General features: G+C 41.3%; 2 protein-coding genes across 4 annotated transcripts in view; one reads left to right on the plus strand and one right to left on the minus strand.

Moving 5' to 3' along the window:
- The window catches only part of dnajc5ab (DnaJ (Hsp40) homolog, subfamily C, member 5ab), a 46,166-nt gene extending 31,458 nt beyond the window's left edge, over positions 1-14,708 (minus strand). Inside the window, exons 1-3 of one of the 3 annotated variants that reach the window (XM_056275495.1) lie at positions 6,993-7,030; positions 1,845-1,928; positions 70-282 (exon numbers count right to left, since the gene is read on the minus strand). The gene's annotated coding sequence lies outside the window, so the exon portion shown is untranslated. Of the gene's footprint in view, positions 1-69; positions 283-1,844; positions 1,929-6,992; positions 7,031-14,518 lie in introns of those variants that run through there. The other 2 variants (XM_056275496.1, XM_056275494.1) reach the window with 2 other exon arrangements.
- A 40-nt stretch (positions 14,709-14,748) lies between these two features.
- On the plus strand, positions 14,749-21,601 carry adrm1 (ADRM1 26S proteasome ubiquitin receptor). The gene is made up of 10 exons (XM_056275493.1): positions 14,749-14,894; positions 15,665-15,884; positions 16,907-17,023; positions 17,425-17,635; positions 18,381-18,462; positions 18,699-18,838; positions 19,389-19,523; positions 20,064-20,221; positions 20,440-20,542; positions 21,084-21,601. The coding sequence occupies exons 2-10, from the start codon at positions 15,675-15,677 to the stop codon at positions 21,176-21,178; spliced, it is 1,251 nt and encodes a 416-aa protein (XP_056131468.1). The 5' UTR covers positions 14,749-14,894; positions 15,665-15,674; the 3' UTR covers positions 21,179-21,601.
- The last annotated feature ends 5,278 nt before the right edge of the window (positions 21,602-26,879 follow it).

The following is a 26,879-nucleotide window of genomic DNA, read 5'->3' on the forward strand; positions in this document are numbered from 1 at the left end:
CGTGGTACATATTTGATTATCTTTGTATTGTTTTAGAGATGAATCGTAGAGATGCGGGTAGCGACAGACCTCTTCAAGTAGCCTCTCTTCAAATTCAGCATCCATTTTGGTTTACAGCGCAAGTGCAGTAGGTGCCCTTGTAGCAAAGTGGCCGCACGGACTCTGGCCTGCAACGCGGACCTCCGCAGACTTGGGTAGTGAGGAAATTTACGTCATGTGGACCCTCAAGTACTTGTGGACCAGAAAGTATAATCCCTCCTTTAACCAGCTACCAGCTGCTGTCTATGGAGAAAGAGACAGACACACACACTACACTTGCTTCATCATGGGGTAACTTTGGTACAAACTGAGATGTATAACGTGTTAATAAAATAAGTATGAAATGTGGGCTAAGACCAAAAATATGAACAGAGAGTGGGCACACACACACACACACAAACACACACACACACACAGAATTACACGCCTGGCTCCAGCTGTTCCCTGCATGCCCTGTAATGAACATCTGCCTGCCTACGCAGAGCAGAACAGAACACAGCTCCCTAGAGCGAACCATGTCTCCATCTCTTCCTATATACTATATGTGTCCCGTCTGTCTGTCTCTCTAACCTTCTCTCTCACTCTCTATCTTTGGCAGAATTCAGTCAGTTTTTTCCACTTTACCTGGTAGTATGACAGGTAACCGGCCAGGCTTTTTCCTACTCACGAAAAACAAACGCAAACGAACGGTTCGGGAGAATAGTGAGACTTTTTGCATCACTGTGGTCAGCTGATGAAAAAGTGTCCTTCGCTGAGGGTGGGGTAAGTAGTTGTGGCCTCAGCTCTTTCATTTTCACTTCAGAAGATAACTAGCTGCCATCTGAAGATTATATTGGAAGCTAAAACTCTGAATGTGCCAGTTTGGTGGGCAGTGCTCCACTCTCACACTCTCTCTTCCTCCCCCATCACACACCGTATGTGTTTCTATCTCCCCTCATCCATCCCCTTTTACAGTCATCCATCTTTCTCTCTTTCTACCTTTGTCTCAATTCACTTTCCCTCCCTCCACACAAACACACTGTATCAATACCTCAGCATCTGTATCACAGTAAAAGGCAGAGTACATCTGCACCTAACTGAAACTTGACCTCAAATGTTGCTTCTCATGGATCACATTGAACACAACAGAAGGTCATGATGCATATAGCAGATAACATGGTATGAATACAACATAAGAAAACAAGACAGAATACCCCCGAGAAATTTTAAACAGAAAGTCTATTCTCAATGATATGCCAACAGTCTCTGTTAAAACCTGATGTAATAAAAATCTCAATATAAATATATAAAGAATATCACATTCGGTCTTAAATATTATGAACATTGCCATGGGCAAAAGCAGTACACATGAATTGGAATGGTATATAGTATTATTATATACAATTAGTTCACTATATAACCAGTTAAGTACGTAAGAACTGACCGTGTGATACTCATAGTGATAAGTGATAGCAGTTCTTATTCCAATACCCAGATCATGCTCTCTTTCCTCTTCCTCACTCAAATGCCTTTCTTCGTCAGTCATTAGCACCCTCCTCCCCTTACTCTCTCTCACTCTACACCTTTATCATCACCTCCTCATTAAGCTCTCTCCCTCTTTGACACACATACAGAAACACACTCACTTTCTCCCTTATATTCCTCATTTGTCTGCTATCTCTTTTATCTCTTCTTCGCTTTTCCCTTCTGTCACCCACATCTCCTTCTCTCTATTGCTGTGTTCTAATCCCTTGTTTCCATCTCTCATCATTTCTTTTTTCCCCCCACATCATTCCTCTTCCAACAAATCTCTCCAAGTCTCTCACCTTCTTTCCTCTTCTTATCCCCTTCTGTGTGACCCTCTCCTCTTGACATCATACTCTTCCTCTTAAGAACTTTGCCGTCTCTCTCTTTCTCAGGGAGGAGGGGGACATCAACACCAACAACACGCACGAACCAACTTTACAAGTTTATAAAATTGCTCTGGTCAGTAAAAACATGAATGTCTCCACCTTTAAATTCTAAATTCACTAGCCTCCATTGCTAGTAGACAGAAGTGTGTAGGGGTGTGTGGTTGTGTGTGAGCAACAGATACCAGCAGCGCCTTTCAGATTTATAATTAACTGGTCTTCTGGGAATGTGAACTCAGAGCTGTTCAGATAATACAGAGTACTGTGATGAAGTCAAATCATATGATGAACCCAGCTGCTGGTCATACATTTATTCACGGGCCTCGATTTTACCGTTTGATGATGACAAAGACGAGAATCAAAGACTGGGTTTAGGATGAGCTCATGCAAAGAGACAGATCGTGGGACACACAAGCATACAGACAGGCAGGGGAACAAACAGATAAAAAGGTTGACCAAGTTACACTGAGACATGAGGCCAGACAAAACTGGTTAGAGCACATTAAGGCAGTGAGGTAAAGAGATGGATGGAAAGAAAGCTAGCAAGGTAAAGAAAGCCACAGACTTAAATAAACTGTGTCAAATACAAAAAAAAGCAACAAAATGCAAAATAGACAGATAGACAGACAGACAGACAGACAGAGACAGATGGAAACAGGAAGTAAGACAAACATACACAGACTAAGAGAAAAAAACAGAAACAGTGAGGAGCTATGTTTCCATACAAATGTGCAATCCTTGAGCACATTTTTGAAAAGCTGACAAAATTAAAATATGAATCAGTGTGTGACAGCCCTGCGTGAAGCCCGGTTCTGTTTGGCAGGGTTTGCTATTTTCCAAGCCATTCAACATATTTCAAATGAACAGAATCAAGTTAATTGGTTGGCTGGATACACGACAAAGTGTCTGGTGGGGTGGCTTGATTAGTTTCTAAGACAACTGGAATTGTTGGCAGATTTCCCCTTATGCCTGCATTCATGCCATCAACACCACAGACACAGTCAATGTGCATAACCACAGCCTTAAGTCCTCAAGAGACTGGCAATAGGCATGTGACACACAGCAAACACATGCAACACACACAGACGCGCATGCACAGACGCGCGCGCGCACACACACACACACACACACACACACACACACACACAGCCTACTTTCCTCTCAAACACAATGTGGTCTTGGCACATGAACGCTCTAATGCAAACAGACCAATCCAATTCATTAGCTAATGGTCAATCAGGGCCAGTCAGCATACTTCCTGCCTTTGCTTTCTCAATGGACACATGCTTACCATGCACAGAAATATGCTATGGTTATGGCCTTTACCTGAATGCCAATAAAAAAGTGCAGTTTCTGTTCGATGTAAAAGACTCTTAGAGGAAGGGATATCTGAATGATATTAAAGTTAAAGTCTATTGTCGACAGGATGTCTTTCACTGTCTCCTTGTACTGAATGTAAGGCCCATTACATGTGTACAGTATGTGTGATTATGTGTGTGCCATAGTGTTATATCAGTATCACCAAGAGAAAGTCCTATGCATTTCTTGTACTTGGTAAAAGAAGTGAAACTGATACACAAATGCAGTGTGAAACTTTGACAAGACTGAGCTGAATTTAGCTCCATTTCTGTGGTGGGAGGCCAGGTTTCTAATCTGGGTGGGGAAAGCAAATGAGAAACACTTTCACCTTCTTTAACTTCTTCCGACAACCATGGATCCCCTGAGCAAAGCCCATAAGACCAAACTGCTCCAGTGGAGCTACTCAAGTGATCTGCAGTATAAGACAAGTGGCTATTAAACCCCAGGAGGGAATGTATGCTCATGCGCTAGTATGAAGTTGGTGGGTTTCTCTGAGAAGGAGCATATGTGCTCTATCAGCTGAGCTGGAATGAATAAAGGTTTAAATAGAAATTAAATCTGGCCCCATATGAATTCACAAGATTATTGTGAAATTCTCACCTCCTATTTCCTGGTCACACTTGACTTAGGTAATTGTAACGAGGCAGCGTCAATGTTGAGAGGTCTATAGGAAATTTTGCATATAGTCTGTTCTTTTCTTGTCAAGATGTCGCGATCTACCTTCTCCGTCCAATTAAGATTAAAGCTAGAACGCGGGATTTATACATATAAATGAATGTCCGTGACATTCAAGTCCTTGCCAAACAAGTTCAAATACTGATGATTAAGCCTATCACTGCCAGGTAAATCTCTCAGTGTTTCGCAGTATGTCTGGGGCGACATTCCCGCGTTGTGTCCCTGCGCTGAAAATTATGCATTTTACGTCAGCCAGCAATGATTGCTTTAGAGCTGAACTTCCCTGAGACGAAAGCATTTGCATGCAAATTTGTAATTTGTGATACTGGGCTATACAAATAAAACTGACTTGACTTGACTCTGACTGGCTTGTCTTCAGGGCTTTCTGCCAGAAAGCGTCCGGGCTTGGAAGCTATGGCGGAAAAACCTACTACTTTCGGCTGCTCCCATTAGGGGACCGCCACAGCGGATCATCTGTTTCCATTTCTTCCCATCGTCTGCATCTTCCACTGTCACACCAGCCACCTGCATGTCTTCCCTCACCACATCCATAAACCTCCTCTTTGGCTTTCCTCTTTTCCTCTTCCCTGGCAGCTCCATATTCAACATCCTTCTCCCAATATACCCAGCATCTCTCATCCACACATGTCCAAGCCATCTCAATCTCTTGCCTTGTCTCCAAACCGTCCAACTTGAATGGTCCCTCTAACATAAAATTATTCCTAATCCTGTCAGTCACTCCCAGTGAAAATCTTAGCACCTTCAGCGCTGCCACCTCCAGCTCCGCCTCCTGTCTTTTCGTCAGTGCCACTGTCTCCAAACCATAACATAGCTGGTCTCACAACCATCTTGTAAACCTTCCCTTTAACTCTTGCTGGTACCCTTCTGTTGCAAATCACTCCTGACACTCTTCTCCACCCACTCCACCCTGCCTGCATTCTCTTCTTCAGCTCTCTCCTGCACTCCCCGTTACTTTGGACAGTTGACCCCAAGTATTTAAACTCATATACCTTCGTCACCTCCACTCCTTTCATCCTGTCCTCCCTCTCATTCACGCATAGGTATTCCATCTTGCTCCTACTGACTTTCATTCCTCTTCTTTCCAGTGAATACCTCCACCTCTCCAGGCTCTCCACAACCTGCAACCTACTCTCGCTACAGATCACTATGTCATCCGCGAACATCATCGTCCACGGAGACTCCTATGGCGGAAAAACCTAAGAAACGAAAAAAGTTTCTGATGCTCCAGAGAAAAAAAGAAACTCAGCATTCAGAGGAAGGATTAAAGTTAAAAAAGAAAAGGAAAAAAAAAAGCGATCGACAGCGAGGACAAACACGGATAATCATTGCTGTAGCTTTTCTCGTTGGAGAGCGCTGAAAGAAGAGAAGTAATTACTCTCACTGCCAGAAGGGGGAAACAAAATTTCCGCACTTCAGGTTTAACTGTTACACCATGTGATCAGTGAGAAACACATCTTGTTTCATTTTTACAGCTGTATGCCTGGAACATCAGACTGTTGGTGGCTTTTTCAATAACAAGTCATCACTCACATTTAACTTCCTGCCAGTTTGGGGAGTAAGTGACATGACTCATGGGGACAGGGGTGACTCAGAATTATGTAAGAGAAAGAAACAAAGGGGTTGGGGGGGTGAGAGAAAGAGATAGAGTTTGCACTCCACTTTTAACTTGTCTTTATATAAAATCGACTGCACTTTTAAGTATGAGATTTGCTCTCTAAAGTTTCTTTGAAGAAGGACGAAGCGTCACAAGAGAAGAACGAAAAATTACATGGAGGGACGGAACAGGGAGAAAAGGAAATGTCAGCCACGGAGAGGAGGACAGTTGGAAATCGAGGATAGTCAAGTCAATTTTATTTGTACAGACCAATATCACAAATCAAAAATTTGCCCCACGGGGCTTTACAGCAACACAACATCCTGTCCTTAGACCCTCGCATTGGATAAGGAAGAACTCCCTAAAAAAAAAAAAAAAAACCCTTTAACAGGAAGAAACCTCAGGGAGAGCAACAGAGGGATCTCTCCCCCAAGACGGACAACGTGCGATGGATGTTGTGTTTACACAATACAACATTGCAAGTGGACAACAGAATTATAATGGAATTATAAAATGTATGAAGAATATGATGATAGTCTGCTGTCTGGGTGAAAGGGCCGAGATGAATGTTGAGACAAAATGAGAGAGGCAGGTTAGGGACTCAGACAGAGAGACAGAAGAGAGAAAAATAACATGTGACAAGTTAAAGGAAGAGAAAGTGAAAGAGAATGTTTGACGGGACCTTGTGACTCCTCACAGGACTGTCACACCTTCCTGTCAAGAGACACTCGTGACCCAAGTACTGCATATCTCACATCCAGACTAAAGACACTGCGTCTTGGGCTTTAACATTTTCATGCTATCACAGGCTTTATCGAGAATACCTGACACAATCTGGTATTCATACCACTTACAGAATTTTGAATTCTTATAATACAAAGAATTACAAAATCTTTTTTTTCAAAATATCCCCGTTATGATGTTGTGTAATGCGTAAGAGTCAAATGAACAACCGATTGATTTTCCATGTTTATTTTTGCAAAGGCAAATAAAACATTCTGATGTCTCGCCCTGTCTATCCATGTTGTGGGGGAAAAAAGTCACACAAACATGCGTGCACACGCACACAAGAAAAAATGTACCTTAGTTATAACCTCATAGATGTACATACCTGGCATCGGCATTGTGTTTTTACTGCTGTCATAGATTGACATTTTTATGCAGTTTTTAGCCTCAACATTGTGTTACTTTTAACCTTTATCAACCTTTTTATGGTTTTCCACTACTACTTTTTGGATTTTATTGGATTATCAATTGTTGCATGGACTTGTGCATGAAACCACACTCTCCTGGCTCCTGACTAGCTGTTCCACCCCCCATTGGGACGAGGGGTCCACAGTGGTGTTCACGAGAAAGCGAAGGGGAGCTAACGTTAGCAGTAGGCTTGCTGCCTCCCCCCCATTCACCCTCCCTACCTTCAACCGCTTCCAGGCCCTTGCCTCCGAGGACTGCGACCTGTCCACGTCAGCTGCCCTCTCTCCCCAGCCACCACCTGAGGATAAGGGCCAGACTTGCCACAGGGAGAACCTCAAATTAGCTGAGAAACCACCGGCTCAAGCAATTTACCAAGCCCCGCTGGTTGCTGTTGTGCCTGCTCCTGTCCCCACTGTCCCTGTCCCCCTCACCACCAACCCCCCTGCCACATCTGATGCTGTACCCGCTGCCCTTGTCCCCCCCATCACCCCGCACCCTGCCACGTCTGCTACTGTCCCCGCTCTGCCTGTCCCCCTCATCACCCTCCCTCCTATTTACCCCTTAACCACCTCCCTGGTCGTCGGCAGCTCTATGGTGCGGAATGTTTCCCTGCCACAGTCTGCTGGCCTTTCTAAAACTCTGTGTTTTCTGGGTGCCCAGGTTATGGCTTTACACCGGAGGCTCCCTACCATCCTGGCCAAGCGACCCAACCTTGACGCTCTCATTCTCCACATCGGCACTAACGACGTCATGTACCGTGAGTCTGAGGTTTTAAAAAATAATTTCCTTAATTTGTTTTCTTCCCTTTCAGACCTGGGTCTTAAGATTGTTGTTTCTGGCCCCCTCCCTACCTGTCAGAGAGGGCGTGAGAGGTGGTCTAGACTTTATGCCCTCCACCAAAACTACTGCACAGCTACTGGTCTTGAATTTGTAAATAACTTTGACCTGTTCTGGGCGAGACCCTCCTGCTGAAAAAGGATGGCCTCCACCGAAACGAAACTGGTGCTCAGCTGCTGTCACACAACATCGGACAGTGCCTAGCTAAATGACATAAGGATTATGATGTATGTAATATTCAGACTATCATCTCAAATAGGGAGACCAGGGCAAGGAGTGTTTTGAGCAGAGTCTTATTTGGTCCCTCTGAAATGCCTTTGCCCTGTAGAAAGACCCAGCCATGATAAAAAGCTAAACCTGGCTCTGTTAAATATCAGGGCACTTGCAAATAAGACCTTCTCTATAAATAATCTCATCTGTGAGGAGAAGTTAGATTTTATTCTTCAAACAGAAACTTGGCTTGGTTCAGATGGAGCTGCCCTTCTAGCTGAAGCCTCTCCTCCAAACTACAGTTTCATCCACTCTATACGTGAGGGTAAGAGAGGTGGAGGACTGGCAGCCATTTTCTCTGATGTTTTTAAAACATAAGCGCTTGCATCTAGGCAGTTTCTCATCCTTCGAGTATCAGGTGATCTTATTGGAAAGTCAATCTTCTGTGTTACTGGTTACTATTTATTGGCCCCCAAAGCAAACAGCCTTATTTTTACCTGAAATATCAGAACTACTGTCGATTTGTTTTACTAATTATGACAGAATTCTAATTTCAGTCATAATTAATTTGCATGTGGATAATGCCTCGGACGGCAAAACTATGGAGTTTGTACAGCTCCTGCTTTCCTTTGATTTTATTCAACATGTTGTTGGGCCAACCCACAACCTTGGCCACACCCTAGATTTAGTGATCTCTAGAGGCCTGAATATTGGTGTTGACAAGATTGTTGATACTGATTTATCAGATCACTACTGTTTGTTTTTTCACATGATTGTCTCTGACTTGACATTTTCCCACGACCCTGGGAGCAGGATAAGCAGTTAGGATAATGGATGGATGGATGTCTCTGACTTAACAAAAAACAACACAGTGTATCATAAAAAGAAATTTTCTTAGTCCTTCTGCAGTCATTAACTTCCCTTATCACCTGCAGTCTTCCTCTGTCAGCTGATATTTCCTCAGTGCATGATAAAGTTAACCACTTCAACTTAAAACTTGAGTCAGCTCTCAACATAGTGGCTCCTATGAAAACTAAGAGAAAAACCACAGACTACAGTAATACCCTGGAAGACTGAGCAAATACTTTTGCTCAAGAGGGATTGCCGTAGAGCAGAGCGAATATGGAAAAAAAGTAAGCTTACAATTCATGGTGAGATTTTTAGAAAATGTGTATTTGTTTATAACAAAGTCTGCGCTGCGCAAGGCAGGCTTATTTCTCTGGCATTATAAATGAAAACAAGAACAACTCCAGAGTCTTATTTTCCACAATCGATCGCCTTATAAATCCTCCCCAGTCTCATGAGCAGTTACGCCCTGCATCTAAATCAAAATGTGATGAGTTTGCATCATTCTTTGATAATAAAATCATTATTATCCAAGCAGGAATCACGAATAAGGTTGTTAATCCAAACAGTCAAATTGCTAGTAACGATTCTCGGGGAAATCTAATTTCCTTTTGCAAAATTAGTGAAGAGGAACTTTGTAAAACCATCTTGCAGATGAAGTCATCCACCTGCTCTCTGGATGCAATTCCCACTGCCTTTTTTGAAGAGGTCTTAGATAGTTTGATTGGGGACGTTTTGGATATTGTAAACTGTTCTTTAGAATCAGGTATCTTTCCTGATTCACTGAAAACAGCTATAGTAAAGCCCTTACTCAAGAAGAATAATCTTGATACATCGGTGCTGAGCGATTATAGCCTATTTCTAATCCACTTATCTGGGCAAGATTTCGGAAAAGGCAGTGTATAAACAACTGGACGGGTTTTTGCATGAAAACAAGATTCATGATAAATTTCAGTCCGGTTTTGGGAAAGGACAGTGTTGAAACAGCGCTTGTAAATGTAGTCAACGATCTCAGAGTGAGCGCTGATAATAAAAATGTTTCCATTCTTTTACTCCTTGATCTGATGGCTGCCTTCGATACAGTCGATCATGACATACTTCTAGACCGCATTGACAATTGGATTGGCCTTTCAGGCACTGCCCTATCATGGTTCTACCCATATCTCACTGGCAGAAGCTATTTTGTTAGTCTTTCTGACCATGTCTCAGACAAACATGTAATTTTCTCAGGTATTCCACAGGGTTCCATTCTTGGTCCTTTATTGTTCTGCCTGTACATGCTGCCGCTTAGGAAAATTATCTGTGATCACGGGGTGAATTTCCATTTTTATGCTGATGATACTGTTATATTTATCTGTAGCGCCAGATGACCCCAATGCTCTCAATCCCTTGATGAATTGTCTGTGTAGTATTAAACAATGGATGAGTGCAAACTTTCTCAAATTGAACAAAGACAAGACAGAAATTCTCATTATGGGCACTAATGCACAGAGAGAAATGATATCAAGTAGAATGGGAAGTCTGGCTGTACAGAATAAGACTGTATTAAAAAAAAACCTGGGTGTCATCATTGACTCCAAGTTGGATTTTAAATAACATCAACAATGTTACAAAGGGTGCCATTTCATTTTTCACCAAAAAAAATATTGCTAGAATTAGACTCTACCTCTCCCTGGAAGATGCCAAAAAGGTGACGCATGCTTTTATCTCTTCGTGTCTAGACTATTGCAATGCACTTCTTACTGGTTTACTCAACAAAAAAAAAGTATCGATAGGCTGCAACTAGTACAGAATGCGGCAGCAAGGATCTTAACAAAAACCAGGATGAGAGCTCACATTACCCCAGTTTTAGCATCTTTACACTGCTTTCTGTAGCATTGGGGATTGATTTTGAAATTATTTTACTTGTGTTTAAAGCTCTACATGGTTTAGCACCCTCATACCTGTCTGACTGCTTATCTGATTATGTTCCGAGCCGCTCTCTTAGATCCTCTGGTGCTGGCCTGCTCATTGTCCCTAGAATGAACTACAAAAAGTATGGCGAAGCAGCATTTTGTTTTTATGCAGCGACGGCTTGGAACAGACACCCCCAACAAATAAGAGAAGCAAAGTTCATAGATAGTTTTAAGGATCAGCTCAAGACTCATTTTTATGCTCTTGCTTTTAATTAATTTCACTTTATATTTATTTTATTCTTATTTTTTATCTTGTACTGTGGTTTTATTTCTTGCCTTGTTTTATGTTTTATGCCTAGTTCTGTGTTTTATTATTTTTAACTTATTTTATCTGTATTGTTGTTGAATTTTATTGTTTCCCTTGTTTTTAATGTAAAACACTTTGAGCTGCATTTTATGTATGAAAGGTTCTATACAAATAAAGTTTATTATTATTATTATTATTGAAAATTACCTTTTTCTGAATTGGTAAGACTCACTGGCGTACGTGGGATCAACCAAGCACCTCTTAAATAAATAACATCATCATAATAGTTGCTCTGTGCACGGTCAGCGCATCAGCAAAACACACCAAATTAAAAATTAAACAGAGTTTACCACTGACTCCTTTCAAAGGGTCAGACAAAGCCAAACTGTCAGCCTGATCCACCACAGTGCTGCATTTTAGCAAAAACTATAAACATACTAATACAGTAGTGGCTCACATTCTTCTAATCCTTATGCTTGAGCAGGCTCTTTACCAAAGGCAGTCTCAACCTAAGGCAACTTTCTTTTGGTCAACTGGTCACAATAGCTGGGAACTGTATGGTCTATTTTTAATATCAGGTAACGAAGCTATAATAGCCAAGGACTTCCATGTGATGCTTAGTTACCTGCAACACTGTCAAGTAGCACAGACCAACTTAAGAGCATTTGACTGTTAAGAGGTGTTAGATTCTATAGTTATGTAGTGAAGACTCTCTTAGCACGATAGCCTGAAGCTAAATTCTTGCAATAAATAAATAAATAAATGAATAAAATAAAAGTAGGTATTTGCAAATTTTTGTATAAGAAACCATCTTGGGAGACTTGACTTGGAGGCAGCATGTAGGTGCCCTTGTTAGCCTCTGAACTACCAACAAAATTTCTCATTCTTTCCAGCAATTTATTGCATACCCTGCCAAAATAAACAAGAACAAGACCTAGGCTTGCCTTTTGTTTATGAAAAAAGAATTAAAAAAAAACATCAGAATGTTCATTTTAGAAATTAGAGCCAGGCTTGGAAGGGCAAATGTTCAAGTATTTTGACTCCTCCCTAGTTATCAGCCAACATTAATCTGAAAAAATGCTGGAAAAAGATACAGCTACACAAGGCACAAGCGTTTGGAAATAGGTCTTCTAAGCAGGGGACCAAATATTCACCAGCAAACCATAGGAGAGAGTCACAGCTGGGGGATAATTTTAGGTCTACACAGGCCAGGGTCAGTCTTACAGGAAACTATGGGGAAAGCTAGGAAGCAAAACAGGGCAGATCAGACTAAAACATTCACAAACATTTTAAAAGTACTAATTTCCAATTGTATTCTGAAAGGTGGCTTAGTCTAAACTCAAATATATTAGTCTTAAGACTTAGTCAACCAAACACATGGATCTCATGGGTCAGATTCTGCTACATAACAGACCAATATCAAAGACAGTAAAGTAACTTCTTCAACCATTAGCCATAAATCTCTTGCTGTCTTTTTAAATTTATTTATCATGTACTGACTAGTATAGTAAACCAATGTACTGGTGGTGACAGCCAAAAGCCTTCCAGCATCGGTCTGGCGGTAACTGTAATTTCTTGCATAGACCTGCTGTTGATATCCAAGTCTAACACGATGGCCGTTACATGAGCCACTGATGACCAAAAGGTTAGTATAGCACACGTTACATAAACTTCATGAAAAACTGAGAAGAACCTCAAATCATTCTCTCCATCAACTCACTTTGCTTCCTGCATATCTGTAATATTCTGTGAATAAAATGATTCAGATTCTGACATTAATATTCAAGGGAGCAAATTGTCAAATCAACTCTTACTATATGTCTCTAATTACAGGCCCATATACTGCATTCATCGGTAGACAGTAATCCAGTGTATCTGGGAATTTAGTTTCTCACTAAAGTGTAGTGTGGCATGTGAATGGACTGAAGGATTTATATCAGCATGCCAGTTTGCCTGCCTAGAGTTGCACATTCACTGACAAGAGCTACACCTTCACTGACAACATTTTCTAATGGGGTTTGTTGTAGAGACCAATACTAACCATACATGCATTTTTGATAATGGGCCACCAGCCTAATAAAGGAAAGAGGCTAATTTTGGTATCAAGTGCAACATAGGAAATAAAAGCAAGGCACATTGGTGATAGGCAAATTATAATAGATCTTTCTTAAGGGGAAACACGGATTATGTCTCAAAAACATACTAAGATTTTTAATCTATCTTGTTCATTGAAGTGGCAGTTAGTCTGAGATAATAATCAGGTTATTCATAAATACTATGCATTGTGAAGAAGCATTGCCTGATAAAAGCTTATATCCCTGGGAAAAACACGCCATCGTCACATACATTGCTCTCGGATTAGAAAAAACCCCAATACAGCTATTAAATACTTAAAGGCAAGCTGGCAGAGGCAGTATCATGCTCTGGGAAATGTTCTGCTGGTTAACCTTGGGTCCTGGTATTCATGTGGATGTTATTTTGACATGTGCCACCTACCCAAACATTATTGCAGACCAAGTAAACCCCTTCATGACAATGGTATTCCCTGATGGCAGTGGCCTTTCAGCAGGATAATGCGCCCTGCCACACTGCAAACATTGTTCAGGAATGGTTTGAGGAATATGACAGAGTTCAAGGTGTTGCCTTGGTCTCCAAATTCCCCAGATCTCAATCCGACCGATCATCTTTGGGATGTGCTGGAAAAACAAGTCCAATCCATGGAGGCCCCACCTCGCAATTTACAGGACATCTTGGTGCCAAGATAACAGACACCTTCAGAGGTCTTGCGGAGTCCATGCCTCGACGGGTCGGAGCTGTTTTGGCGGCAAGAGGGGGATCTACACAATATTAGGCAGGTGGTTTTAATGTTTTGGATGGTCGGTGTACACATCCACTTTGCAATACCACCTGCCATTCGACTAGGCTCATTTATTAGATTACATTTGGGGAGAGGAGATAACCGCACAGTCGAGCCAACATCAGACTACTTGCATTTGGATCACTTGTACAGTACAGGCGCATGACCAGTGAACAATTCCTTTAACCATTATATTTAGAGCCAACCTCACTGAATCAACACGATTTAAGATAAACAAGCTCGTAGAGTAAACTGCATATGCACCTGTCTCTCTCAACGCCCCCCCCCCCGCCTCTCTCTCTCTCTCTCTCTCTCTCTTTGAATAATCAGAAAGCAGACGTCAGTTCCGACATCAGAACGCTTGAAACCCGCTACTCGCTCAATTTGCAAATCCGGAGATTTTGCCACGGTGTCTCGTCCAGCGACGTTAGTAACGGGTTACTTCAATATTTACTGGAGACAGGGTTTTAAAAAAAAGTCACACTCCAGTTTAAATATATGTATTCCCAATACACCGTCTGCTTGCCCTCACACCGGGCTCTCAGTTCGTAACCGAAAATAAAACTAGAAAACAGCGTCGACTCAGGAATCAAACCGCGGTTAAAGCGGATAATCTCCCCAGGACAGAGCATCAAAGGGAACACACAGCATCCATATTGGTTTGCCAGACGGTGTACTAGCAACATGAGATACACCAGGCTCGAATTAGCCGGCTAGCTCTTAGCCTGCTAACTAATCCAAGGGCAGGAAAGCCGGCTAACGTTAGCATGCTGGTTATTTGTGTGCAGATCTTACCTTTTTTGTTTCTAGCCCCGTGGCCGGTATCTTTTAGCGTTGTCCGATTAGAAATGTGGCTCTGGTACTCAAAATGCTCGCATCCCAGTTAAAGTATGCTTTCCACCACTAAACCATTCACACAACCAGTAGTGAGCAAGTTGCGAGCTGTCCGCTATACTGGGGAGAGAGAACTGTCAATCTGACCGTGTCAGCTGCGAGGAGAGCCTCCTACACCCGAGGCTCGTTCCCGATGAGAGTTTGCGCGCGTCCGATATCAACAAAAAACCAACGAAGAAGAAGAAAATTACGGAACGGAAGTGCGTTAATCGAGCGGGCATCGTAAAGAAGAAAAAAACTTCATACTTGATTATAAACCGACTAACTAAAGCTTCAGGTATTTGTACAATAACGAAAGCGTGGGTGATTTTAATGTAAAGTGCTCTGATAGTTGATTTCAAATGTTTGGTTACTTTCAGCTGCACTGTTTTATGGAGTTTGCTCTGTCGTTTTTCAGTTTAGCCAAGTCATGGGCTACTATTAGCTTTGTCAACCATGATGATATTGTTAACTCCATAGAGCTACCTAGTTGGCTAACTAAGCTAACAGTTAACCTGTGTCATGCTCACAGAGCTCTGGGCTTTTTAAAGTGTTGCCTGTTAAAAAAACCAACATAATTTTTTATAAAGTTAAGTTAGTTACAAAGTTATACCACATTAGTTTAGCCTTGGTTTAAGAAACGTGGAAGAACACTCGATAACGGTTGGACTAAACTTTTAGGTAGTTGGCTAGCACGCTAATGTCTATTTTGTACGGAAAGTTATGTATTTTTAAATAATTTATGGTATTTGCACATTATCTAACTTATTGATACAATGTAGATGGACTTTGCGCGTCACTTGATTTATACTCGTTTCATTCTTGCTTTTTGCTGATTTTTCTGTTAATAGTTGAAAGGTATTTGATTCACCTGTTATTGAAGCTATAGGTATGAAAACTATTAGGTAATATTTTAAAAATGGTATGTTGCGGTGGAAATGTACCTCATAGCATAACTTGTTTTTCGTCACTTGTAGCCTGTAACTTGATATTATGACATGGTAAAATACATGCTAAGTCATTGACCCCCGTTCTTCTCTCCTTCTGCTTCTGTGCCTGTCAATAAAGACGTCCCAAGATGTCGTCAGGCGCTCTCTTCCCTAGTTTGGTGTCAGGGTCTCGAGGAACTTCCAGCAAGTACCTAGTGGAGTTCCGTGCGGGTAAGATGACCCTGAAGGGGAGCACTGTGACACCGGACAAACGCAAGGGCATGGTGTACATCCAGCAGTCAGACGACTCCCTCATTCACTTCTGTTGGAAAGACAGGACCACTGGGAATGTTGATGATGTGAGGAGCTTGCCTTTTTTATTTTTGACTCAACATATGCAATTTGGTAAATTGATCTGTCAAAAGAATTTCAAAGTTCCATAATCTGGGCAAGTTTTTTTTTAATTTTTTTAGTGCAGGTAACCCCGCCCCCAAAGGTAATAATAACATTAGTACTAAGGTTTACCCAGTTGATTACTTAGACTGTGTTCACACCTCACATGTTTGGTGTGTTTTTAATCTGGTGCAAAATGCCATCAATCATTTTGCATCCTGGGGTCCTAAAGTACATCGCAGAATAGACTTTCACCAAAACTAGCCAGTGAAATTAGTTACTGCTCAGTCTGTTTAACCTTGATTCGTTTGCAAAAAAGACAACATAAATCCTCAGTAGACAATCACAAATTGTACACAGTATCTTTTGTCATCAGTTGGTTTCAAACCAAAAAACTACAGGTGTGAACAGAGCCTTAGATGTTTACTTTATTATAGTTGTGAAGAATGAGTAGCAATAAAACAGAAGACTAACAATCAATCAGTCACTCACTAAAGCATGATGAATTTATGACAGTGGAAAACGACACAAAGGTGAAATGTATGATATTTTTAAATCTAAGTAAATGAGCCAAACCCCCCATGATTTCCAGGTTCCAAAAAATAATATCAGGGCTGGCAGAGTGTTTTTGTTGTTTGAAGGCCCTTGACACCCTCTCACTCACAATCGTCCCCCAAAGACTTGGCTTGCCCTCACAGTTCTCAGCAAAGTATGCAGAGGTTGCATCAAACTGATATTTACTAAAGGCGTTCAGAAATGGCCAATGTGCTGGATATCTTTTTCTAATTGAGTTTGCTTGTCTTTCTTGCTTGGGGTGGGGTTGTGTGTATGGTGCAATTTACATTCATTTGTACAGCCCTAAATCACTGTTATCATAGGTTTTAAATGGAATCTACTTAGCTGTTGACAGCTACTGCCTTGACTTTTTTGAAACTCAAAGGAATCTTTTCTTCATGTCTTGTTCTGTGGTTTATAATTTGGTTTCCAGGATCTGATCATCTTTCCTGATGACTGTGAGTTCAAGAGGGTGAATCAGTGCACCACTGGACGGGTCTATGTCCTTAAGTTCAAGGCTGGATCCAAAAGATTGTTCTTCTGGATGCAGGTGTGTGTGTGTGGGTGGGTGCGTGGGGGGGGGGAATTAGAGAGCAAGAGGAGATGGTGACTGTGTGTCTGCTAGCATGCAGGCAAGCTGTGCTAGCTGTGTCAATGAGGAGAAATGGAAGCTAGTAAGATGGCGGGTAGGAGAGAGGGCGGGGTGAAAAAAGGAAAGAGGTTAGTATAACATAGTCTAGGTTTACACATTTTTTCTTGAAGCCTTTTCTTGGATACATCTCCTTGCTAATGGCTTTGTCTGCATCAGGAAGGATTCTTTTCATAGTATATGTAAAGGAATCTAGAATCTGTTATGTGAGGAAATTTTAGGAGTCTGTTTCCACGGAAATAGTATTGTCAGTGTTTGTAACTTGGTTTTTGCTACGCCTGCTCCTTCTCCCATCTAATTAGGAGCCTAAGACGGACAAGGATGAGGAGTACTGTCGCAAGGTAAACGAGTACCTGAACAACCCTCCCATACCTGGAGCGCCAGGCAGTGGGGGCAGTGGAAGCCTTGAGCTGTCTGCCGTTGGAGGAGAGGGGGGTCTGCAAAGCCTTTTGGGAAATATGAGCCACAACCAGCTGATGCAATTGATTGGACCAACAGGACTCGGTGGACTTGGTTAGTAGAGGGCTCATGGTTTGTTTTAATAGTTCCTCCCCAAAATTTTATATATTAGCAGCACCATTTTGGGCATAGAGCATCTGGGTTGCAAGATCTGCTACCACTATTGTAATTTCTTTGTAGTTAAATTCAAACTGTCAAGTTGTTCTTATTTACCTAAAGTTTTTCTAATTGATGTCTAGAGAAATTTGATGGGGTGGAGGTTGTTTTTTCTTTTTAATTTGTCCTCCAAGCCAAAAACTCTTTGTTTTAGGGTGAGTTTATGTTGCTCCACAGAAAGGCTTCCTTTGCCATGTCCCTGGACTGTGTCATCAGAAAGGTGTAAATCCCTCAATAGCTCAAACACATCCTCAGTATTCCTACTCTGATGTGCTTTCTTAATACAGAAACCGGATCTATAGTGGTAAATGACAAATTTACAGTGCAGTAACTGGATTAGAAGAAACTTAAATGATCCTTGTGGGATAATTGAATGGTTGCAGATGGGATATAACTATTGATTAAAATAGAGCAGACATAACAGCCATCACAATCTGCCAAGTAAAATGCTCAAGAGATAACCAAAGACACAAATATTGCTTTAATATGCTAAAGTTTTTTTATGACTATTGTTTCCATGACTGATAACTGGAAAAAACAAAAAGCGATGGCCTAAGCTCACTCCCAGTGTTCATGCTTTTGACTGTATCCTGAAGCTAAATAGAGGTGGGACTCTTTCATACTTGTCTGTCTCTGTATGTAGGTGGTCTAGGAGCCCTAGCAGGGCCAGGACTAGCCAGTCTCCTTGGCAGTGGAGGAGCGGCCACGAGCAGCTCCTCCTCAAGGTAAGTCTGTACAAACTCACACAATCAGTTTCCTTATGAAACACTGACAACACAACTGTAGGCCAAGATGTAGCAGATGTAAAGCAGATACTAATCTCATCAGTTCCAAACTGTAGTAAGACTAAACATGATTTTACTATTAGAAAAACTTCTTAATCATGTCTTTCCTCATCTGTATCCTGTTCCTCCTCCTCCTTTCTTTTCTACTCTCATCATCACTCATCTCCTTACCTCAGTTCCCGTAGTCAGTCAGCAGCAGCCACTCCTTCCTCAGGTGGAGCCCCCAGACTGAGCTCCACTCAGGCTCCTACCACGCCAGTGACCCCAGCCGCTACCTCGGCTGTCTCCCCTACTGGGGTGGCCCCCTCTACACCAGGTACCCAAGTAAACAAATCTATTGTGAGCCTTCGCTAGTAAGTTAATGATTGATAAAATAAACAAATATTTAGCTATTGGCCCGTGTTCACTGGGCAATTTTTTAAGTTGGTGGTAGTGTCTGCTGCTATGCAATTTTTGTAATTCAAATTTCTCGTTTTTAACTTGTTTGGTATGTAGAAAGCCAGTATTTAAAACTGCAATACTTTCAAATTGCCACTTAACAGACAGATAACAGAAAATGATACCAAAGGAAGAAGAACATCTATGTAAAAACATTGTGTAGCACTGACTACAATAGATAACAAAAGGTAACAATGTTCCCAGGTTGGTGCCTGTTCTTGTTTCCATTGTCAGTGTCATTAGAAACCTGCATTACCTTTGGTTCATACCTCTCCCATCTGTACATTCTGATCATTAGACTGATTTGTTCTGAAAACCCTACAGTGGGTTTTTTTTACTTCATGGGGTTGCAGATAATGAAAACCTAGCCAGTGTGAACAGTATATCTGAACATGTCCACCCAACCAATCCTTATTTTGTGTTCCTAGCTGCTGCTCAGACACCGTTGGTCCCTGCTTCTTTAGGAAGCCCTGCCCCCAACCAGCCTATCCAGCTCAGTGACCTACAGAGCATACTGGCCACCATGAATGTACCATCCATGGCTGCTGCACAGGGACAGGGGGGTGAGTAAAACAGAGAGGGAAGGAATAGGATGAGTGGCAGAGAGATAAATGGATAGAGGGAATGCAAAAGCATGGGAATGATGCCAATTTAGTTCTTTCCTCATCCTTATCCATCCATTATCCTTAAATGTGCATCTCCTGGTGGGCACATGCATTATATAAATGGCCATTAGTGCCATATTGATAGTTTTAACACCCCCCCCCGCCCCCTAGGGGGGAAAAGTTATTTCGTCTTATGGCCTCCACCAGTATTAATACATTTGTTGAATTTTACAAGTTCTCGCTTAAGAACTAGCTGAATAATTATTTGGACTAAAGTATTTAGGGTGCCCTGGTGGCTCACCTGGTAGAGCATGTACCACATAAGGCTGAGTCTTTACTGCAGCGGCCTGGGTTCAAATCCGCCTCAGGCCCTTAGCTGGATGTCATCCCCTCTCTCTCCCCTTCCATTCCTGTCTCTCTCTACTTTCACTATCCAATAAAGGTGGAAAATGCCAAAGAAGAATGTAGTAGTAACCCTTAATTATGTATCTCCTTTAGTGGACCTTGCCAGTGTGTGTACTCCAGAGATGATGGCTCCCATTCTGTCTAATGCTGAAGTCCAGCAGAGACTGCTGCCCTTCCTCCCATCTGGAGAGAGTCTCCCTCAGAGCGCTGAGGAGATCCAGAATACACTCACATCACCTCAGTTCCAGCAGGTAGACACACAAAGTTCTATAACAATCATAGCACAATCAAGATGCACACATCATAGTGACACCAGGGACACAAACACACTCACCACAAATCTGTGAGGATTGGGAGAGATGGTTGTTTTACTGGGACACACTTATACTTCACAAAGCCCAGAAACAGTCCTCAAGCAGAACTTTACACACAAACCTTGAATAACTTCATCTCTCGCTCCATCTTTCAGGCAATGAGTATGTTCAGCAGTGCCTTAGCATCAGGTCAGCTGGGACCCCTCATGAGCCAGTTTGGTCTGCCAGCAGAAGCTGTGGATGCTGCCAACAGAGGAGGTGACACGCGCCCATATGTGTTTGCAAGCTTTGCTTCACAAGACACATGCACTAAGACCAGACACTCAGACAGAAAGTGTTCAGTCTGCCAACAGAGGCCAAGGATACAGAAGGAGTTTAAATATATGCATGCACATACACAGAAGAATTGCAAGATGAGACCAAACACTTACATAGACAGAGAGACCCTACATGTTAATTTAGTCTGTCAACAGGGGAGAACACACATACACACTGAGTAGATAGTGCAGGTTGATGATACTCAGGACTCCACAGCAGGAATTACTCCACATAAGGATCCTAGTATTCTACCGCACATTAGAAGGGTCAGATCCATTTCATATTTAACTAGAGCTCTAATGTATCTAAACAGGAGCATCACTATGCATGGGAGTGTGATAACTGTCACGTTGCCTGACAACAGAAAACTACATATACATTACAATTGTTCACTTTGCAAAATACACACACATGAGCTAGCCAGTGACGGGATAGATCTCTGTGTGCTTATGACTAATGGGCCTGTTTATCTTTCTGTCAGATGTGGAGGCATTTGCCAAAGCCATGGAGAGTAGTAAGGGAGGAGAGTCCAAAGATAAGAAGAAGGAAGATGATGAAGACATGAGTCTGGATTAGAAGCTCACTCCGCCTAACCTCTGCCAAGTCTCAATAAATTTATGGATTCCTGTTCTCCTCTCTACTTCATTCAACAAGAGCCCCCCCGAGCCCTCATCAGGCAAAGTTAAGCCAGCTCACTACAGACATTGTGTTGTTGTGGCAACATTCCAAACATTGTAAAAGCTAGCTGGCATAAAATCATGTCAATTAGCAACTGCCATGGATCAGGACAGTGGCACCAACATGGCTATTCTGGGAAGAATGACCAGACTCCCATCTGTTAGAGCAAGGTTATTTTGCTGCTGGTTCTGTTTTTCTCCACTCTGTCCTGTGAAAAAGAACAAGAATCTTAACTTTACCCATGAAATTGAAGTGTAAAGGAGAGAGGAATTCATAAAGAAATTGAACAGAGGCTAGATTGGGTTCCAGCCTTAGTTTTTATTGCTGTATTCTGTCTTTTTTTTTTAACTCCAGTACAGATGAATTCAGTCTGAAAGAATGAGTGAGTGCTGACAACTAGTAACCTTTTTACCTTTTGTGACTTAAATAAAAACAACGTTGCAAACAAAATGGTTTGAAAATTAGAAAAAAAACAACAACACTGCACCAAGTTTACTATGAAAGAAGGCTTTATTCAGAGATACATTTACAACAGGTCAGGACAGGGGAGTGGGAGAAGCTTGTGAGAGACATTAAAATGGAGACGAGCTATATTTCACACAATCTCAGCCCTCTTAGGAATAGCATACTAAACTAAGATAAGGGAATGGGGTAGAGAAATATTGCCTGCTAAGATCGACAGTAACTGTTACAGTGAACATCAATTTAGTAAAATGCAGGTTGTGTGCAACATGCCAATGCCCCGATTACTGGGAGAAATCAGCCAAATGAAATATTTCAATTACAGTGTTAATGTCATTGGAAGAAAGGTTTTTATAATACCTGGGTAAACATGGATTCGTTGAAATTATCTCTGGCGTTTGCATTGTACAAATATCTGATTAAATACGTCACGTGACCTTTGATATGAAGATTGAAAAATCCAAACGAGACCCAATGTACATATACGTACATTAGTGCCTCCATCATGTGATTACTTCATTTTGACCTTACCCTAATATTAAGATAAACATATAGGCATTTACATGACTTAAGTCAGAGCAAGGCATTGATTGGTTTGTTTGTATCAGTGTGCATGGAAATGTACTAAGTAGTCATTAAATAATTCAATGATTTTGGGTTTTGCCAAATGGATCTTTAGGCTAAGTTACATGAGGCCTGTTTGCTCAGCAGAACAATGGTGAATTGACGATTAAAAAAAAAATTTTTTTTGAAAACCTCACCCAGTCACAAAGGTATGAAAATCTTTTCTATTTCCTCAACGAAAGCCTTAACTTCGGCAAACCTGCCCTTCATTCCCTCAGAAGACAACCTACACATCACAAGACAAAGGTGCTATGTAATTTTGGGGCTTTCCTGAAGTATACTGACTAATAAATATCAGTGGGAGTCACTGAAAGACTGAAACAAAGCAAACAACCCACTCCCCAGGTTGTGAGGGGCTGTGGGTTGTTAGAAACACAGGCCGACTGGCTGAGTTATGTTTTTTGAAGACCCTCTTGAGAAGGTCCCAAGTCACATTTTTAATTTGGATATGTTCGTTCTTTGCTGAGCAATAGAGGTCAGCATTCACGTGGGAATTACATATTACAACCTTAGATCATTTTTTTAATGATAAACCAACAGCAAAGCTGCTTAAGGGCTTTGAACGTTACCATATGACTAGTTATGATATAAATATATCTTTTTTATGTTTAGGCTCCTTTAAATGCAATTACATACACTGTATTAACCTTTATTATTTTTTAAAAATATGTAGTTCTATATAATTTTACATGGTGTGTTTGGATCTCATTTTCTACTACCGTATTTCCCGGACTGCAAGTCGTTGTTTTTTCACTCGTCTGGCTAGCTAGAACGTAATTTTATAGGATGACTACGCTGCAGTTCAATTACGGCCACTAGATGGCACTGTTTAATCTTGTGACTCAATTGAAAAAATACTGCACAAGTATATATACATGCGACTTATACACCGAGGTACCTTAAATGTTTTTTATATCATAACAACACGTTTTTTTGCTGAGTGCGACTTAACTCCAGTGAGACTTGTAGTCTGGGAAATACGGTTAATGGGTCTATGACGCTCAGTTTATTATATAATTTAAGAGAGAATCATTACATAGAAGTCAGATCTAGATAAAATAACAACCCTGTCCAAAAAGAATTTACAATTGCTTTTTTGATGGCTGGATCTGAAACACACGGTTGAGTGTAGTCAAAATGGATGCTGAAACCACTAACTACCAGACGCAGCTGAGGTGTTCAGTAAAAATGCTTTTAATTTATCCATATATCTTTCAAGATTGAATATCGTATGAATATTAATGCCATAACTCACAGGCAACATTCTGAAGCAAAGCAGGTGGGGGATATTGCAAAATGGTTTGACCTGCAGGAGTTTTTGGACGATTCATCTTTTCAATAGCCAACTGTGGAGTCCCACCATTTCCAATAAAATTACCCCACTCCACTCAGACAGCCATTCTCCAACAACCAAACCCAGCTTCTGTTTGAACCCTGACTCTGATTTATGGCACCTCTATTGCATTTTAAGTTTATTATTTATTCACAGGATGGACTGCTCCTTAACCAGGGAAGCCTGTAGTTGATACTGACCTCTGACTTCCCTGTGGAGGGGGGGCGGGAGAAAACAGAATTTCCCTGCATGGATCAATAAAAGTATCTGGTAATCACTGCATTTACTAAGGTTACTTGCACTGAGCTCAAGGTCATTTACACCAAGGCTCTATAAAAGTATGCAGGGGAACATTAAACAATGTTAATCTATATTTTGGGCAAAGTTATATCAAATCCTGTGTAGATGAGTCTTATCATTTTACCTACAAGGTCAATCCAAGTCCCCATTGCAGTTATTCATTAACCGCCCAACTCTATTGCCTGAGGATGCTGCTCATCTGTCTTGACATTCACAGTGTACCGACTCAGTAGATATTTTTTACGTCTTCAGGTAGAGATGCACCGATACCACTTTTTTTTTTTTTACTGCTGATACCAATTCAGATCACAAACCTATATGTGAATCATCCAATATCTCAAATCAATCTGATTCTTTGTTTATCCTGTGAGATATAATCCCCTTCTTATGTGTTAATTTTTAGGGTGTCAAGTTGGGAACACACATGTAGACTTCAGTTCTCCATTTCAGAGATCGGCCATCTTTAAATTGCATTGAAAAAGACAGAAAATCAAGTCACTTTGCTTGGCTCTTTGATATGTTACACAAGGCTGTCTTGATATCAGGGTTTAGCATTTGGCCGACGAGTATTTCTCTGTTGTTATGTGTATGGGTGCATCACTCTCTTAAGGTCGCTATCACTGTTTTCCTAGCACCCTGTAGCAAACAAAACCTAAGCAAACAAAATATAAACAATAATATTGTGAAGACAAACAAAAAATAAAAAATATACATTTTTTGCAAAATTAAAAATAAATATTCATATATATTTTAAATTAGCTACAATAACATACGGCACCCACCACCAGTGATTTGTAGTTGGGGAATGGGAGGATAAGAGTTAGTGTGTTTGTGTGTTTGTGTGTGTGTGTGTGTGTGTGTGTGTGTTAATACTGGCATGTCTTGAAGTGGGTAAAAAGAGGGGATAGTGTGTAAATGTGTTTTGGGTGGGGGAGGGGTAGTTTTATGCTGGGATCAGACTACACGAATTCAGCCCCATTTTGACGTTGCCGACAAATTTCCAGCGTCAGGCCCAATTATGAATGACGAACGGGTGTCTGCCCCGTGTAGTGAGACATAATCAAAGAACAGCGATGTGGCATCTGCGATGCCCCCATGACACACCAACCAAAAGTCTAGCATATGTCAGTATTTTTTGTATTTTCCTGGCTTGTCTGACATCCCCTACAACATGTTCCTTGACGTTGACCAATCGAATGACAGAGTCCTGTTCAACATGTTCCTTGAAATTGACCAACAGAATGACAGAGTGCTCTCTAGCGCACATATGTAAACATGGCAAAGAGAAAGCGATGCTGCTGTCAGGTGGAACACCGAAACTGAGGAAAGGTTCATGTTGAACAGTGGCAACTACAGTTAGGTCCATAAGTATCTGGACAGTTACACAATATTTGCAATTTTGCCCCTGTACACCATCACAGTGGATTTGACATGAAGTATTTGAGATGTGATTGAAGAGTAGACTTTCAGCTTTAATTTAAGGGGTTGGATAAAAATATGGCATTAGCTGTTCAGGAATCACAGCCATGGATATACAGGGTCTCCCCATTTTCAGAGGCTCAAAAGTAATTGGACAAACAAACATAACTTTGATTATAACAATTATATTTAATGTTTGGAGGAAAATCCTTAACAGTCAATGACTGTCTCAAGTCTGGAACCTATTGACATCTTCAAATTCTGAGTTTCCTCCTTTGAAATGCTCTGCCAAGACTTAACGGCAGCTGCCTTCAGTTGCTGGTTGTTTGTGGGTCTTATGACCATTAGTTTGGATTTTCAGCAAGTGAAAAGCATGCTCACTTGGGTTGAGGTCAGGTGACTGACTTGTTCACTGATGAATATTCCACTTTTAGAGACTCTTGGGTTCCTTTCTCAGCTTATTTTGTGTCATTATCCATCTGCAGTGTGACGTGCCGTCCTCTCAGTTTTGTGACATTTGGCTAAATCTTTGGCTAAATCTGAACAAATGGCATATTCTTATAAACATCACAATCCATCCTGCTACTTCTGTCAGTAGTCAAATCATCAATAAACACCAATGACCAAGTTCCACTGGCAACCATATATGCCCATTTCATAACACTACCTCCACCATGTCTGACGGATGATATGGTATGCTGAGAATCATGAGCTGTTCCTTTTTTTCTCCACACTTTTCCTCTTCCCATCCTTCTGGTACAAGTTAATCACTGCTTCATCTGTCCAAAGAACCTTGTTCCAGAACTGGGTAGGTTTTTAGATGTTTTTAAACACAGTCTAATCTGGCCTTCCTGTTCTTAAGTGACACCAGTGGTTTTCACCTTGTCGTAAACCCTCTGTATTTATTTTCATGCAGGCGTCTCTTGATTGTAGACTTGGGACAAGGATACCCCTACCTCTCAAGAGTGTTTCTGACTTCACTAGATACTGTGAATGTGTTTGTCTTCACTAGGGAAAGAAATCTGCGATCATCCACTGTAGATGTGCTCCATGGTCTTCCAAGCCTTTTGGTGTTGCTGAGCTTGCCAGTGCATTCTTTCTTTTTAAGAATGTACCAAAATGTTCATTTGGCCACTCCTGAAGTGTTTACTATCCATCTGATAGATTTCCTTTGCTTTTTCAGCCTAATGATGGCCTCCATCACTTGTATAGACACCTCTATGGACTTCATGTAAATACTTGAAATGAACTCCAGACCTTTTATCTGCTTAATTTGTCATGGACTAACGATGGAAAAGGTCTTACTTGCCCATGAAACCACTTGTTAGTCAAGTGTCCAATTACTTTTGATCCTCTGAAAATGGGGTGGCCATATATGAAACTGGCTGTAATTCCTGAACGGTTAATGCAATATTTTTGTCCAACCCCTTAAATTAAAGCTGAAAGTCCACACTTCAATCA

Source organism: Lampris incognitus, chromosome 2, assembly GCF_029633865.1.
Source record: "Lampris incognitus isolate fLamInc1 chromosome 2, fLamInc1.hap2, whole genome shotgun sequence".
NCBI lineage: Eukaryota > Metazoa > Chordata > Actinopteri > Lampriformes > Lampridae > Lampris > Lampris incognitus.

Bases quoted from the DNA above. Each gene is read 5' to 3' on its own strand.
- adrm1 (XM_056275493.1), top strand. From the start codon at position 15,675: ATGTCGTCAGGCGCTCTCTTCCCTAGTTTGGTGTCAGGGTCTCGAGGA. The intron at 15,885-16,906 runs GTGAGGAGCTTG...TTTGGTTTCCAG, and splicing joins CCACTGGGAATGTTGATGAT to GATCTGATCATCTTTCCTGA. The intron at 20,543-21,083 runs GTGACACGCGCC...TCTTTCTGTCAG, and splicing joins GGATGCTGCCAACAGAGGAG to ATGTGGAGGCATTTGCCAAA.